The sequence below is a fragment of the Microplitis mediator genome, chromosome 2 (genome assembly GCF_029852145.1).
Source record: "Microplitis mediator isolate UGA2020A chromosome 2, iyMicMedi2.1, whole genome shotgun sequence".
NCBI classification, from domain to species: Eukaryota; Metazoa; Arthropoda; class Insecta; order Hymenoptera; family Braconidae; genus Microplitis; species Microplitis mediator.
In genome coordinates, this window is record NC_079970.1 from 4,343,766 (window position 1) to 4,362,810 (window position 19,045).

Below are 19,045 nucleotides of genomic sequence, written 5' to 3' on the forward strand. Positions count from 1 at the left end.
TTTATATCCAAGTTCTTTTTCTGTTTGTCAAATGATTGGTTGGATTCTGTGTAAAAATAAATTTTTTGAGGCTGAAAAAGGACAGATGGATGCAAGATTGGATGTGATGGAAAATATTGTGATCTTGGGCTTTGACCTGATGAGTTTTTTGTGGCACAAGGATATCCGCATCACGAGGGTGTACTCAATGACACGCGATGACACTCAACCAGTTGAGAAAACAACTTCACTTTTTTGTACTTCTGTACGAGATGAGTCTCTAATTTTTTGTTAATATTTCTGAGTTTATAATAACAGCAATATGTCGTGGTATCATCACGTTTTATTTATTGTAGTATAAATACTTTTCGGAGAATATTTTTTTGCTTGTGGAATAATATTTATGATGTATTTATGGTAACAGGACAAAATAAGTATGGAAAAAGAAACATAGTTCTAAATTATGTGATAGAAATTTATGAGTTTCCGACTCATTATTAAATTAATTAAGTTACTTTACATCTTTTAATTATTATTATTAAATCAACGACTTGTATATTAAGTCTTAGTAAAATATAATTACAATAATTCGGGTATAACAGAGTTAATAATAATTTTATTTTTTTAATTATTAATTTTAGAAATTCATAATTGAAGCTTTCAATTTCTTCGATATTTAAAAATCAAACGGCCATTGTTACTACAGATTTTGAACGATAATTGCTATAAATAAATAAATTAAGATTTTTTGTGATACAGTCAACCCGATACAAGCCTGCCCGAAATAGGCCTCTTTCCCTTAATCAGCAATTACTGAGTCCAAACGGCTTTCTCTACTTAATCGCTCTTTGAGTTGAGTACCAGGCAGCCCGTTATAAGCCTCCGTTAAAATTGTCAAAATTTTATACTAAGAATAGGAAAAATAGACGAATTAATGATAAAAACTTACTAGGGGAGGGTGGGGCAGAGCGGCCCCCCTAAGCCAATTATTATTTTTTGTGGCTTTCAACCATAAGATCACTTTACTTTTGTCCTATTTCGAACAAATTTATGGACATTTTGCCAAAATTCTGAAAAAAATTTTTTTTTTTTTTGGGGCAGAGCGGCCCTTCAAAAAGTGATAAAAAAATTTTTTTTTTTCGGTTTTTTTTTTTTTAAATTGTTTTCATCATTAAAAATGTATTTCTTTCCCTTGACAACTATTTTTGGTTTTATATTACTCGAAAAAAATTTTTTAAAGCGTAAAAAATCGTTCACTCTCGATTACCTTAATTACTAATTGTTATTTAATAAAAAAAAAATCAATTCTATAATTTTACTTTATTTTAAAAATTTATCAACTAAAAAAAAAAAATTTAATTTTTATAAATTTTTAGTGACCAAATTTGCCTCTTACATAGAGAAACGGCCGAAAAATATGAAAAAATAATTTTTTCGGAAGTTTCGGCTGGTCCATTTTGCCCCAGGTGTTATGCGTAGGGCTAGAAATGTGGAATTATAATAATTTTTTTTTAATTTTACGATAAAAATATGAAAAAATCACTTTTTCAAAATTTTAGGTTTGTCCATTTTGCCTCAAATGTCATGCGTAGGGGTAAAAATGCGCAAACATATCGGATTTATAGTAATTAGTCGAAAAAAAAAAAATTTTTTTTTTGGTCAAAATTTCAGGGGGGCCGCTCTGCCCCACCCTCCCCTATATATTTCGCGGAGATTTAAGCACTACACGGAGAAAAATGTTGGCTCGAAACCTACCAATTTTTGTTATGATGTCGACCAAACTTGAAACAGGAAGTAAAGCATCCAACAAGTCGGTATGTTCTTATAAAAAATTATTATGCCGCATCACAATTATAATTATGTATGAAAGTAATTTTTGTTCAAACTTATCGATAAGTTTCTTGCGCGTCGTAAGTATCGTGATACAGCATAATAATTTTTCGTATAAGTGTAATAATTTTTTGAATGCTTCGATTCCTGTTTCAAGTTTGGTCGACAGCATAACAAAAATTGGTAGGTTTCGAGCCAACATTTTTCTCGGTGTAGAATAATCGGGATAACGGCGTGTGATAAAACAGAAATATGAAATTTAAAATCATACAAAATAAAACAATAAAACAAATTTCACGAAAAATTTTCCCTACGGTCCCCAGACCAGGCTTATGGCAGGTAATCAATCGGCTGGATCAGTTTATTGAAAATCGAGTAACAGAAAAAAATCACTTTGAAAAAATCCCTTAAAAATTAGCCCGGTTGAAATATCTAGAGTCCTAAATAAGCAAACATTAATTTATATGAATAACTTTGATCAACAACAAAATAACAATTGGTTGTGACTTGTCTCTTTAATGAAAATTCTGTTTTTTTTTAGTTTAAAAATTTGAACTTTTATTTATTAACATGCACAAAGTGTAGTGACGAAACGTCTTCGTCCCAAATGCGCCAGTCCACTTGTCGGTAAAAAAAAATATTTTTTCAATTTTATCCAATAAATTCTATCTATTTCTCGTCAACTATCACTCGTTATTTTTCTTACCTAAAAATATTTATTATAAATAAATAAAAAAAGTCAAAATATTTAGGATATATTTGCCATTTATTAAATCAGAGATATAATACATAAGCGATGAGTAACATTTATGTATAATTTATACAGTGTCTTTTTTATTTAATTAATCAATTAATTTATACAGATTGTCGCTACATATAATTAACGGTTTATATTCCAAATACTGTACAGTTGATTATAAATAAATGAGTGTAGCCCAAGTCTTTACTCTTTAAAACCCATCCGCATTAAAGAGTTTCGTCAGCACACAAGTCCATAATATATTTAAAATCGAGGTAATGTCTTTCAAAAATTTAATCTCGACATCATTATATTTATATTTTTAACCCTCCGAGATCAATATATTTATATATTTATATATTTATATAATATAGTAATATTACAACGGTTTTCGCTACGTCTACTTACATCGAGGTTGCATTTAAAACGCCAAATATCACAATCACAGTTATCATATCTACAGAATATACAGTTTAGTGTCCAAGCCAGACGTCATATCCAGCAAACTCTTCACCATTTTTCACTCCCACGTATTTATTTATTTACGTATATATATATTTATTTTTTAAATCAATTCACCCGCGATTCAAATAGACAGTACTACTGACGGTAATGGAATGTATTGCACTGATTTCGAAATAAATTGTTACATAATTTATATACAAATTTAAAATTATACCCAGTTTGCATAACGTAGATTCAAATTTAAAAACAAAACTACTCTGACTGAACAACAGTTAAATTTATATCAAAATCTGTGTAAATATCAAATAAACAATCATATATAAATAATTATTTATTTATTTTCCACTTTAATCCGGGAATCTTTAATCTTAAAATCCTAAATCTTTGCCAACAAACCTTGAGGTTCAAATCTTAAAAAACTTTATTGAGGTATCAATCACGATTCCCCACAGTAACCAATCCAAGTAAAACTAAAGATTTCGTTCTTTAGAAAAAATAAAGAAAAAAAAAAGCATCAGCATCATTGATCCCCGCGAGTCAAAGTCGTGTCGCGCGAGAACCGGGATACGGGAGACAGAGAGATAAAGGAGCAGAAAAAAAATTCTACAGTTGAGACAAAAAGGAAAAGTAAAGAGAAAATAAAGAAAAAGGGTCGTTGGAAACCCTCTTGCTCTTGCTCTTGCTTTAGCTCTTGCTCTTGTTAACTGTACTCGTTGGTTCGACGTACATCAGTAGAATATAGCAATTGGTGTTGAGAAGCTAGCCTGGTGGTTTAGCTGTTCCTGGTGGACGAGTTTCTTCCCTCGTTGGACGTCGCTCGCACCCCAATATCGTCGTTGTACCCGCCTCTACAGTCCACGGCCACGCCTTCCACCCCCAAGTATCATCTTTTCTCACGGTCCGTACTGTTGCTCCAGCTCTCGTCTGAGCCTCTTGGCGGCTGTATCACCGGTCGACTCGCTTTCACCGTCACTGCATCCGTCCTCGTTGTCTGCAACGACACCTTCAACTTCTTCTTGACGTCGCTTGGCCGTTGCCATCTCGGCCGCATGCTTTTTCCTCCACTTTGTCCGTCTGTTTTGGAACCAAACCTGGTAAAAAAAACAATTTCATGTTAAATATTTATAATTAAAAATGACTTTTAGACAATTAAGCAGATTACGATGGCAAGTAAGTTAATAAATAAGTGAACAATCTTATATATTTATCATTGTCATGGGTAAAAGACTCTTTGCACCTACATAAAGTACACGAAATACATGCCGGGAGTCGTCTCTGTCCCCACAACAATGTATTTAATTAACGTAACGGGCCTCAAGGGAGTACAGTAACGCCAGGAACTGTACCGATTGCACCCACAAACCACCTCACCCCCCATTCAAACTACTTCACTTGCTACAGAGAGCCCTTGGTGTGTCTGCATCCTACTCTCGGATATATATACATATATATGTACAATACAGTAAACCAGCATTCATCCACTATATATATATACTACACACTAGTAAACTTGCGCCCTGTGCCCTCTAGACTAGCATCCACTACCCTAGACCTCCGCCCTCTTCAGCACCACCAAGCGCCCAGAGAAAGGTTAAATTAAAGATATAAATGTCTCGCTTTCTTGGTGGAGAGCTAAACGGATTAAAAAGTAAACGGCTATCGTAAAAGTTAATAGCTGCTCGGATGAAAATTAAAACACTCAAGACGGCATGACATGAACGCCAGCGAATCTCAACAAAATTAGAGACTTTTAAATTTTTATAGATTACAGTTTTTAAAATAACAATGTTTACACGGCTATATAAAACCTCTATTTACTTTTTAATTTAATTGCATTAATTTTCTTCAAGAGTTCACTGAAAATATTAACAGATATATTTTTTTATTCAAACTTTAAAAGCAATAAATTTTTATGACAAATATACTTTTCAGCTAAATACATTTATTTGTCTCTTCAATCCACAAAATGTCACGTGGTATTTTTTTAACATTCGAGATTTAAGATATATACGCCCGAGGGTATCGATACTAAATAAATAGTCTCAAATTTGTCAAATACTTTTATATATATATACATATATATATATATCAAAGCAATCAATCTGGATGAACATAATTTTTTTATATTCAATCCTCTTGGGTCAGGCGTATTGCCCAAGTTGATCTGCCAATAAATTTTCAAAGGCTTCACTAGTCAACACATACCACATAGAATACAGAGAAAGAGAGAAATATTCCAGTATGGCCGATTATATTGGCTAGTGTAGTTCACCAGTAGCCTCAGCTATACACTGCACACACTTTTCCTCTCCCTCATCATCCCTCTTTTCCAGTAGCAGTAACAGTAGCAAGAGCAAGAGCAAGAGCAGCAGTAGCAGTAACACCGTCAGAGAGTTGTATATATAATATAAAGGGGGTGTGCTGTGTCCGCTGGGTGTGTGTAGGACACAGTTGTGGCACTCTCGATGTTTCACGTTCGAGTGGTACGCAATAAACTCGATATATCAACCACCGTTATTAGCTGGCAACACCACAAATCTCTCTATAAGGTTTCGGGAAACCTTCATCATACATTATTAGTCTCGTATCACACGGTAATTTTTTTATTGTCGACGAGTTTCGAGGTAGACGAGGGCGTGTAGTGCTTTGTCATATTTTTATACATTATATTTTATTGAATGAGGAGGCAATAAAATGAGTGAATTAATTATAAGACACGATATTGATTAAATAAAAAAGAAGGTATCGTTAAATAAAACTAAGATCGGCAAATCACTGAAGGCTACTTATACTGCTGAGGCTGATGCTGCTGAACACCCTGCGGCTGGAAAAATGTTTAGCCCCTGCATGCTGGATTACCGATGTGGTTTTTTATATATATATTTTTTTTCCCCAACTATATACATATTAGTTACGCACGCGTTGCCGTACGCATCGGCATCATCAGAGGGTGTGTGTTGTTGCACCCTCGGTGCTCGGGAACTCTGGCATCGGCGGCTACAACAACCGTACGGGCCAACTGTTAGATTTATTAAATCAAGATTATCTAAGCCGTAACATTGTGTTCTCTAAAGCCGAGTATAAAACCGCGAGATCGTCACTCTTCGGTTGCGGCATATCAGTTATTTGTTTTCTATCCCGGTTTTTACCATCCTGCTGATGCTCTTTTTAAAGCCTCGATATTGGGCTCACGTGTTTTTTGGAACACGAGAATTTTAAATAGATAACGTTTAGTTCGATATCCCAATTGATAGTCGGTGAAAATTTATCATGACAAAGATTCCATCTCTTTTTTTTTTTATTTTTTTTTTACATCACAATGTCTGAACTATAATTTATTATTTTTATCTGATTTTTGTTATTTTGGCGTAGATGGGGCGGCAGTACTTGAAAACTTTGGTAAAAAATTTTCTATATTTTTTTTAGTAGTTTACGTTTAATAAAATGTATAAATATCAGACTGTCCGATGATCTGTGATGAATATGACATTCAGACTTGAATTTTAAAGTATTTCCACGTCGTTTACGTCTGCTACTTCTTTATTCAAACAGAGTGCCCGATTTCATCGTTCGACTCATAAATTTTTCTGCGGCCCAGTGGATTTCACCCCAACGGAGAATAACTCGAGTAATAATGAAACTCGTCTAGGTCCTCATCCTCATCATTTCGTTTCTACACTCTCTTTTTTACACTTAATCTTCCCAAGTCTCTCATCCATTGCGGTAAAAAAAATAAAAAACTTATCGTAACACCACGTGACCAAAAAAGATAAAAAAGGAAATCAGCAAAAAAATATTTTGTTCCATCTATAAATCGATCGTTGGGACGACGTAAATACAACCCGAAGAAACGTGTGGTGCAAAGTTATATATAACATGTAGAATATGTGTGCAGGTGAATGACAGAATAAGGTATAGTTTTGGGATATGGGATATGGGCGATAATGCGCTCTTCTGTATTCTGTTCTCGTGGCGGCGCCCCATATCGATATGTTACCTCTTGTATTACCTCTCGCTTGCTATATACCCTCACCTCCTCACTGCTTTTGGCCCTCTTCAACATTCGCCTATATACCATCAAATCTACTCTCTCTCTCTCTCTTACTCACATTCTCTTTACTCACTGGCTTATTCGCATGCTCAAGCTCCACACACGATCAAGCTGCTTCGAGATCAAATGGCTTCACCGATATGCGTGTTATACACCATCAATAATATTATTATACATTTTACTATTCGTACGTGGAGAATATATATTTCACAGTTATCTATAAATCTAAGTGTTTAAATTATTTCTTACTGACGGTAATAATTAAATAACTCAATTATCCCCGAGTCGAAATATTAGACGTAAATTGAACATTTTGGACATTAAAAACTCAATTTGACAGCTTTTAACTTATTCAAAATGTAGATTGGAGTATCATAAATCGAAAACGTAACTAGAACCTATTTAGACTTACAATAAGAAAACATAAGCATACCAAAAAATTTTTTTTATCGATTTTGTATTCCTGGATTATAATCACGTCAATTCCCTTATCATCCGCCGTTCTGGCTCTTAAATCAAAAATTCGTATTTTGAAAAAAAATTTTTTTCAATTTCATACTTCTATCTAACACTATTATATCTTTTCATATATTATGATATCAAGGTTATGAAAATTGTGATTACAAATATTGAAATAAATTAATTAATGTTATCATTAAACTAAAATCATAACTCATGAAATTACCAATTTTTTACGAACCAAAATACAAAAAAATCGTTCAATTTACTTTAAAAACGTTAAGAACGTTCAGCTTACGTCTAATATTTCGACTCGGGTCTTTACCAAGCTTATAGACGATTCAAAATATATAATAAATTACCATTTGTTTTAAATAAATAATAACATATTTTAACAAGATATATATATACATATATATACTCCTCTCTTTCTCATTCGGGAGTAGAATAAGCTGCGTGTGGGAGGTGAATGAAGGGAAACAACGGCTGCTGGCGTGATTTATCATACTGTGCCATGCCACGCATTGCCGTACTACGTATATATGTATATATAAATATATATAGGAAAGCATGATGATACATGGAACGAGGTATATTCGCGAGTATAGGCAAGGGACGCCGTCAGCGATATGGTAGCACACACGTCGGAAAACCGGGTGAGCAGGGCCCTGCTCGTACTAATTGACGTCATCGATATTGGTATCCGTCGACGAGCAGATTACCCCGCCGTAAACAACTGCCGTCCACCCTCCTTTTACACACATACATGTATAATATGTATTACTAATACTGGCAGCACTGCTGTTGCTGCTGGCATTGGTATTGGTATTGATGCTGTTGGTGTTGCTGTAACTTTGCACATCTCTTGTATCGTTTATAGTTACAGAACAGCAAGTAGTATAGACGCACTTGTAGCCCTCGGGATATCGCATCGTTCGGCTGTCATGGCTCTTTGACACTCCCCCTCTTAGTCTGCCGTATTAAACTCAAATAGGGGAGAGATAAATGCCAGCAAGTGTAGTAGCTGGCTCACTTACTCACTCACTTACTCACTTATTATTATAACCAAGTGGTAGTTAATGACGCGTGCCGATGTCCATTTTTTTTATTACATTGTTTATATGCCTTTTATTTATACGTCAATCATTCACCCAGTCCGTACGCAAATACATACATCAGGTATTTTATTTGGTTTAAATAAAATTTTATCGACGGATTTTGGATGCTGCTCATATAAGGAACGACAGCGTGTCGACGTCGTTACTCTGATGATGGAGCTTTTGTATATATCCCAAGCAATCTCGGACGTTGAGATGGTTTATAAATGAATCGTACTTTAGCAAGAAAATCCAAGGTAATTGAATGCCGACCCTCGTTCAGCTCAGAGTGTGTCTCGTCCTCAAGTTTTCCTGTACCATACTCTTTTCTCACTCGCTTTTTTTCTTTCTCTCATTCTCATCGTTTTACCGCATATACACATACACACATACACTCAGCATCAATTCCGCACTCATCCCCTTTAGCCATCACTCACCGATGCAGACTTATAGCTTTCAATAAAAATGTAAATATGGCGGCGTGGAACGAGCCAATGACAGGGCTACATCCGGCCGAGCGCGGCGGTTTGCTCTAGTTGGTAGCAGTCGCGAGCATGAGCGAGATGTATAATACTGCTTGAAATGGAATATAGAGAGTAGAGTAGTAGAGTAGAGACAGAGCGCTCGATCTACAACACCACCACCACCATCACCATCAGCATCACCATCACACTACTACCAGCATCAGAACTTCCACCCACATATACTAACGCCCATATTGCCCACGGCGCCTGCTGAGACTTCGCGGCCGACTGAGACTCTGGGATTCTCAGCTTATATCATGTCTATGTCTGCGTACATGTGCTCCATAGAGCTTTAAAAATATACAGGCCATATATATAATATGAAATGAAAAAAAAATAATGTGCGGAAATATGACGCTTTTTTGCTTTACCACGAGTATCTAGAGACTACTCGTGTACGGTGTAGACAGGTGTTATTATGATATAAGCTTGTCGCGTTTTTTTATTTTATATACTTTTAGGGATATTGATTTCTATCAAATACATATGTTATGTGATTATACACTGTCAAAAATTCCCAACAAATTTTACTATGGGTGCATAGTAACACTGTAAGAAAACTATAAGAAAACTGGTACAAAATTTACAAGTGTCCCATAGTATGCGCATAGGCCACAATTGTGTAGTCTGCGCATACGTTTACTATGGGACACTTGTAAATTTTGAATCAGTTTTCTTATAGCCCGGTGTTACTATGCACCCATTGTAAAATTTATTGGTAATTTTTCACAGTGTATATCATATTTTTTGAAAAATTTACCTTGACTTGGGATTCAGACATTCCCAGAGCGTAAGCTAATTTAGCGCGCTCTGGTCCTGCGAGGTATTTGGTCTGCTCGAATGTCTTCTCGAGGGCAAATATCTGTTGTCCACTAAACGTCGGTCTTGTGTGTTTCTTCTTGCCGTTATCGTGCTCACCACCAGCACCACCGCCGACAGCTCCTGACATCGCTTGTTGACAACCCAGCTGCTGTGACACTGAAATATTACAATTTCATTACACCGATAATCCTTCAACGTTATCATATTTTTGTTATTATTATTCAAGTGTCTTTTATCTTAGACCAGCGTAATTTAATTTTTTATGTCCCAGAAGATCGGAACGTTTTCCGTGGAACGAAAATGAAAAAAATTGTATGTAATTCCACTGCTTGAGGCGTACTTCCGTTTGAGGGTGGCCTAAGATTTTCGGCTGACATATCAGCATCTATATGCAAAATATTTTGGAAATTTAGTCATCCAGTAGATTTATTACTGTGCATTTTTTTTTTTTTTCGTTGCGCAAAAAACGTTCCGAACTTCAGGTATGTAATTTTTTTGAATATATATTTTATCATGTTATTATTCAGATTTGCTCTTGCGTAATAATAATAGACCTCCAGTGTTGTGTCATAAATATTTAACGAGTTAAATTTTTTTAACAATGAAATTAATTATGTGAGGATATCGCAGAAAAGTTTTAATGGCGAAAGTTTGAAAATAATTGAAAAAAAAAATGATAGATAAAAATTACCATGAGATGGGATCGAACCATCGACTCTACGCTACTCAGACCCACTGACCACTGAACTACAATAACAATTTATCTCGCGTGATATTTATTATTAAATTATCTTAATGTAATATATGTATATTAGAGAATGTTAAAAAAAATCACAAGCAATCATGACACCACACGCAGTTATGAGACAAATAATTATCCTGAGCTTGGAGATGTGCTAATTAAAAAAAATGTAATTATCTTCAGCTGGTTCTTGAGTGTGTACAAGAGGGTGGTGTCGGTGGTGATAGTGTTTGTGCACAGAAAGCGCGATAAAAGTGGTTGCTTGGGATGCTGGGGTTACGCCAGCCAGTACTTTTGTTCTAGAGAATACTAAGAGAAAATCCTCATAAAATCCTTGTAACATTATTACCAAGAACAAAGAATACATTCTAAAAGCTCGCTGAGTTTACTTTTTTAACTTAACCCTTATTCTTTTTATTTTTATTCCTCTTACTCAACTTAAAGCGTCAGAGTTTAATAATTTAATTTAAATAATATACCAGTTATTTTTCAATTGCTTTGAATTTATTATTTTATAGTTATCAGTTTATTTTTTTATTAAAAAATTTTTTATTACACTGAAAAAAAAATTAACTTTTGTAAAAAAAATATTTTCTTAAGTGGTAAATTAATAAAAATTTATTGCTCTTTATTAGAAAATCGAAATTTATTTACAGTACTCCAGAAAAAAAGATCGACATATTTCGAGCTGAGCTCAGATTTTTTCGATGAAGAAAATGACGTCATCAAATTTTTGTACTAAAACTTTACACTAAAAAATCGGGAGTGAATTCGGAGTGATTACGGATTAAAATAAATAAATTTAAATTCAAATTTACTCGAAGTTCCGGAGTTAAAAAAAAAATTACTCTGCATACGGAGTAAATATGGAGATTTTGTTTTTTCAGGTGAGTGATCTGCACTTTATTTCAATCCGCATGCATTCATTCCGATTTGGAGTTTTAATATTAAAATAAACTCTCTCTAGGAGTGAATTTTACTCCGAGATTAAATAAATAAACAGTCATCTGCTCCACATTAACTCCAAATTAAATCCGCAGTCACTCCGTAAATTTTTTACAGTGTATGAGATTGAAAATTTCCAATAGCATAATTTCTTATAAGAAGAAATTACAATATTTCCAAAAGTTTTTTTTTCTCCCAGTGTAATAATAAAATTAGATAATTATTTTAATTAATTAAAAGTACTTAGACCATATATATGTATACAAAGCTTAACATAAAATTAAGTTAATTTAGTTTGGTCAATATGATAATAAACGAATATTATAATAATATTTGTATGCGCAACGGTTATTTATAATTGTTACGTGGTTTTCCGCATAACAGAAATTATAAACGTGCGCACAATAGTGGTATGACCTCTAGTATGCTCAGAGTGTTGGGAATATATGCCGGCGGCATTTAATGTATTCCTACTGTGCCTCAACTCCTCTTGTGCTTGTGCAACATATTATGTATTCGTAAGCGACTACATTTATATCCACAATTTGTGGCTGTTAAATTTACGCTCATGAACTAGCTCCTATCAAAGGATTTAGTTTGTACTCAAACAGATATTTAAACATTGCATTTCAAGCCAGTTACACACTATTAGATATACATTTGTACATCACATTATATGTTTATCACATTATCAACCCAACTACTAATCAATGGATTCGCTGATGACTAATGACCAATGACCCCACTGTAAAAAATCGGGATTGAATTCGGAGCGATCACGGATTTTAATTAAATCCGAATTCACTCCGTCACTCGGAGTTTTTACAAAAAAATCCTCCAGGTACAGAGTCAATAGGGAATTTGTTTCTCCAGTGGAGTGACCGGACCCGAGTCAAAACACAAATTCTAGTTTAGTCCTCAAAAGCCTCAATTCTTTTGATGTTTTATTTGCCGCCCAGAAAGTAACTCTACTTTAGTACTCAAAATCCTCAATGAAAACTATGAGGTCTAAATGCGAATAATTCAAGACCTCAAAATCCTCAACGAATGAAAAGTTATACTTCGGACTTTTAAAAATTTTAGATAGAAAAGGGAGGGGAGAGAATACGTCGAATGAGACTTTCGAGGTTCAAATGTGGATAAAATTATTCCTGTATGTTTTAAGTATTTTGAGGCTCTAATCCAAATTATGTTATTCCAGTTTAGTCCTCAAAGTTGTAAAATTGGTCTTAGCTATTACTTTGAGGACTAAACTACACACAATAAAAAAAATTATCGACTGAAGGTAAATATTCTTGATTCAAGAAAATTATTTTGGAGACCTAAATTTTCTCAGATAAAGTAGAAATCTTCTCCAACCAAGACGAATTCTCTTGGCTCAAGAAAATCTTGACTTGGCTCCCGAAAACGTTTGTCTTCAAAAATATTTTCTTGACTCAAGATATCTGTTTTTTCTGTATAGGATAACTTTCTATTCTGTTGTCAATCTTAAATTTCTAAATTGATCCTCAAAAACTTGATTGAAAACTTTTAGACTTAAATCCGAATTTGTTTTTTGACTCGGGTAGTGATCTGGATTTTATTTAAATCTGAATTCACTCCGATTCGGACTTTTAATATTCAAATCACAGTCATCGGCACGGGATTTAAATCCGCGTTCACTCTGAAATTTTTTACAGTGAAATGACTAAAGACCAACTATCAATGATTTAATAGTATTTAATTTAACAAATTAAACTCCAGTTAATGATTAATTACCGAGTGTTTTAAGTATTCAAATGGGCAGTGGATAGCGGTGTGCGCGTAACGTGTTCATAAGAGTTTTAAGAGAGCAAAAAGTGAATATAACAGCAAGGACAGCGGCTGTAAAAGGGGGCTTTTGCTGTATTAAGCTCTCTCCGGTGGGTAACACTGGAACAACGTGGTCTGCGGGACTTTCATTTAATAAAGCAATTTGTAACGGAATACTGAACGAGGCAATAATGGCCAGTAGGCGAAGAGGGTTCTAACGAGCTGCTTACCACATTCCTACACCTAGGGAATCCTCGCTTAAATATTTCCCTATTTTCTTGTTCCTTTGCCCTTTCTCTCTCTCTCCCACACTTTTGAATACTAGCCATGAATTAAGTCTATGGAAAATCGAACTAAATGTCTTTTCCGATATAATTAAGTCTGTATAATTAAGAAGATATATTTTATAATTTTTAAAATTACTTTTGTACTCAAGACATTTTTTAATAAAATATGGAACAGTAGGGCAAAATTAACAGTTTAAAAATACGGGTATCTAATAATTAAATTTTTTTTTATATTTAATTTAAATTGGAATTGCAGGTACTTGGATTAGAGGTAAAATACTTAAAAATAATTATCAATAAAAAAAGTAAAAATAAAAAATTTAATTAAGAGTTTGGTTGAATTATTTTATGAAAATGTTAAATAGATTTTATTTTAGCGATGAAAAGTGTAAATTTTTTTTATTTCATACTTAAGTCCTCTTTCCCTATTAATATATTTTTTAATAATCCTTGAGATAAATAATATTTAAATTTTAATACCTCTATTCGTAAATCATAAAAAATATCTCAATAACAATTTATTCAATATGATAATGATAATAAAAAAATAAAGCTTATCCCTACACTTAAAGAGACAATATTGCTAAATTAAATCGAAGGGAATACTCGTGTCAGCAAGTCGAGGCAATAACATTTTTTTTTCGTTTTTTTTTCAAGTGCAAGAATACAGCGAATTGAGATGAACGAGAGAGAAATGTGATGTCTTCTACTGGGGATTTTTCGTGCTATGATAACGTTTATATGTTCCGAGTGAACCAGCTTTTGTATATATATTATATATATATAAGAAAGCGTATAGGGTCCAAGTCTCTTTTTATCCATCAAGGATTCGCTCGGTTAGAGACATAAATAGCTGGTGTTGCTCCCGTGGCGATCGTTTTGGCCTCATGAGACTCGTATCACACTCGATCGACGATGAAAAACGCACACACACACACCCACACACTCTATAAAATGAACCTAACGCTACAAAGCTAAGATCTATTATCTCATATATTATTAACTAATAACTACAGTATTTTAATCTATCAATTTTTCATTCACTTAAATTTTTTTAATTATAAAATCCAACTCAATGTCTCACTAAACGATCCTCTATCTTCTATTTATATTACCTAGACTAAAATTGACAAATAGTGTCACATTAAAAAAATTTCTATTATAAATCTGACATATCGTGTTTACATATCTATATGTTTTTTTGATAATTATATGTAAATCTAGTTAATAATTTATAGCCGTTTTAAATTAAATTAAAAAAAAAGTAACATATTTTCCAACAAATAGAAGTATTAAAATGATCGATGTCTCTCTCCGGTTTTCATAATAAAAAAAAAAATTTGAATTTTAAATAATGACAGCAATAAAAATCAAAAATAACAATAATAATAACAACGAAAAAAATGAGCAAATATCTCATCATATTCAACATGATATTTTGTTTCCGACGGCACAGTCTGGTGCTTACCGTATACCCTTTTATATATATATATATATATATATTTCTTGAGCCTAACCACACAGATTCGCAAGCACATTGCTCGATCTACCCCCAGTGGTCACGCACACATTTCAAGTAAATATATATATATATATATATATATATATATATATATATATATATGAAATCACCACCCTCCTTGAAATTCCGGCACATGTGCCACCGACTTGATCTATGCTCTCAAAGCCTAGGAGGGGGCGGCGTGTCACGTGTTGCCATATAATATACAATTTAAGTATACAATCTACGCGGTTTTACGGTATTACTTTATCGTTTCTGTTAACATTCTTCCGAGCTTGTACAACATGATCAAATATATATATAATTTAATTCAACAGCAAAGTAGCAAAATAATAATTACTAGCAATCTGCAGTCTCTATACGTGACTACGATAGTCACTGCTAAGTTTATTAGATATCTTTTGAATCTACGTATTTACCGCATCATTTACTTATTAATTTTGACAATTTTATAACTACAAATACTTCAAATATCGGCAGATACAAGAAAAAACAAATGAACATTTTTAAGCGCGAAATTTAAATATTTGTAAAATAATTCAGAAAAATTGAGCTGTCGAACTAATTACTGCATGAAATCATTTGAAACTGTAAACATGCAAGGATTCAAGTCAAGAAGTTTCCAAAGATACCAAATTTCAGAACATTGCCTAATTTTAGTGTAGAGATATGAAGAGAACAAAATTTTTTTTATCCTCTTCAGGGGTAACGGTAACCGATTTTCAATTTAATTTAATTCACGGACAAACACTGGAAACCTAAAATAGAGAGTCTTTAGCGTTTTTTAAACCTTAACAAAGAGCTAGAAATTTCGTATTTGCAAAAATTCTAATTCGTCTCCGAGAAAAATTGTTTTAAAATTCTTATTTACTCTACGAGTGCAACAGAGGCAGTCTCGTTTATATTTCTGAGTGTGAGAAAGAGGTCCGGTAGCGAATCCCCTTAATAATATAGATATTAAGTATAATAAACAATATTAGGAACTTACACGAATGTAGCCGAGCTCGCCATGCCAAAGGGTCACTAACAAGACCTTGTAGCCCAGGCCAATAAACTGCTGGATGACGTGCTTCTGTTCGTTGTTGAAATTGCCCGAGACCTAAAGAAATTCCAGTATTATTATAATTGACAATATAATTACACATGAAATCACATAAATGATGACTTTATAAAAGGATAAAATCTAAACAAACCTGCAGATGCTGTGAATCCAGCATGCATGCCGTATCTTGGTGCAGCCAAATGCTGGGGATGAGTTGGGGTAGATGCGAGCGCATGAGCCGCTGAAGATGGTACCTGAGGATGTGTGGCAGCTGGTCGTGACAATATATTATCAATACCATGTGGATTACTGCCCACGGATGTGACAGAAGTTGCCGGGCTGTGTTTCCCACTGCCCGTTGGCGAGGCCTGACCCTGCGGTGGGGTCGAATTTATTTGCCCCGCCGATAAATTAATTGACTGCTGGCGTTGTAGCTGTTGGGCAGCGTGTTGCTGTTGCTGCAATTGCTGCTGCTGTTGCTGGTGTTGGTGACTGCGTTCGGCCATAGAGTGCAGCGCAGCAAGTGGTTGGCTCGCTGCGAGCATACCACCGCCGGCGGCGCTTAAATTTAAAAATTGTAGGACATGGGGTGATGCCGCGGCATGAAAATCGTGCAGCCAGGGTGGCCGCGGTGGTGGTGGCGAGTGACTTGAAGCCGGCGGTGGTGAACAAGAGCCCAAAGAGGATCCAGCCGACGAACTTCGGTCACCGGAATCCAAGTGACCATTGCGACGATGTGCATCACTCAATGATGACATTGCGTCTATTATTTCAGCCCGATCTCTCACACCAAGTACCAGTGGATGATTATTGTTTAGATTACTATTACTACTGCTATTACTATTATTAATACTACTAATGTTATTGTTATTGTTATGATTATGATGGGGTGACGTATCCAAAGTATGATGATGGACACGAGTCGCCTCTGTTATACCGCTATTACGGAGGCTCTCGGCGCTGGTCACGGAGCACACCATCTCGCAACGTGCATAATAATTCGCTGATGACGTGGTCCGATCGTTGTCCGGTGATGAACAATCTGTACGACCGAATCCTGAGTAATCTAAAGGTGCTGCTGTCGATGCAATATCCAGTTTATTCAAGTAGTATATCAACCCACCACAAATATACAAAGTTCACTGAAAATATCTACAATAAATATGTCTAGATATTTATTATTAAATAAATAATATATTTGTACACTATTCACGTTTAAATACGTCACAAGTCATTAAATCACTAAACACTTATGCACATAAAAGTTGTTATTAGTATTGTAATTACTATTATTATTAATAATACAGTATCAAGTTTAATTCAAAACGATAAAAATGTTTGTCTGAACGCGATGACGGAAGTGCGTCTGGTGCGCGACACGTACGAGTGGAACGAGTGGAATGCGAGGTGCATCCTCGAGAATCCGGTCCACCGGTACGGTTAAACGTTTCGAGACTTCTCACCCCCGCTCACGGTCTCAGTTCTCGACTGTGTGCGTGTGCGTTTCTCGCTTGTACAGCCGCGTGATCCAATAGGCGGCTACCGTTAAACGAGCCAGTGTTTGTGATGAGGACAGGGGAAGAAATTCTCTCCGTGGTCCATCGGTTGCTACATAATACCAACTCGTGCTGGGATTCCACACTACCACCAACTCAGCATCCAAGCCTCGTTTAGCCGGCAGTAGGCGGGGCGAGAGTTTCTATTGGAGCCCGCGATTCCCGCTACTACGGAAGTTAACCGCGTTCGCGGGGCGTGGCCTCTCAATCTCGCGTTAGCTTCTTGTTAAATGTCTTTCATTGTGTGTTTAAACTTGTAATTTATGATCCCGACTGAATAAAACAAGAGTAGACGAGTGGTGAATGCGCGCGCAACAAAACCCAACCAACCCCTTACAAACATATCACTATTGTAACTATACTAGTGTACTGTAACTGAGCACTGAGCTACACTAGAGATAGAGTAAAAGAGAAATAAAGTGGTATATATGCTTCCAGCACACACATTACGTCACAATCCTTATTCTCACTTTGCCGGACGTTACTGTTGACTTGTACCACTTACAAACTAACACTTGAGTTAATGTCCGTGTACCTTATTTTCTGAAAACACTAATACTACTAGATAACTTTACTTTTCTACAGTATTTACACTAAATAACGAACCCACCATTTTTTATTACAACTTTTTATTTGTTTAATCTTTAAACATATTTTTCTTACTCATTCTAGACTGCAATCATACATCTTGTGTAATAAATGAATTACTATAATACATATATATATATAGGGGAGGGTGGGGCAGAGCGGCCCCCCTAAGCCAATTATTATTTTTTGTGGCTTTCAACCATATGATCACTTTACTTTTGTCCTATTTCGAACAAATTTATGGACATTTTGCCAAAATTCTGAAAATTTTTTTTTTTTTTTTGTGGGGCAGAGCGGCCCCCCTTCAAAAAGTGATAAAAAAAATTTTTTTTTTCGTTTTTTTTTTTTTTAAATTGTTTTCATCATTAAGAATGTATTTCTTACTCTTGACAACTATTTTTGGTTTTATATTACTCGAAAAAAATTTTTTAAAGCGTAAAAAATCGTTCACTCTCGATTACCTTAATTACTAATTGTTATTTAATAAAAAAAAAAATAAATTCTATAATTTTACTTTATTTCAAAAATTTATCAACTAAAAAAAAAAATTTAATTTTTATAAATTTTTAGTGACCAAATTTGCCTCTTACATAAAGAAACGGCCGA

The 19,045-nt window shown here is 34.5% G+C and overlaps 1 protein-coding gene across 1 annotated transcript; it reads right to left on the bottom strand.

The window, feature by feature from the left end:
• Positions 1-2,574: 2,574 nt before the first annotated feature.
• On the bottom strand, positions 2,575-17,923 carry LOC130663706 (homeobox protein Nkx-6.1-like). Its single transcript, XM_057463120.1, has 4 exons — positions 16,447-17,923; positions 16,242-16,352; positions 9,905-10,122; positions 2,575-4,104 (listed from the first exon to the last, which is right to left on the bottom strand). Exons 1-4 carry the CDS (start codon positions 17,273-17,275, stop codon positions 3,907-3,909), a joined length of 1,356 nt encoding a protein of 451 aa, XP_057319103.1. The 5' UTR covers positions 17,276-17,923; the 3' UTR covers positions 2,575-3,906.
• Positions 17,924-19,045: the final 1,122 nt, after the last annotated feature.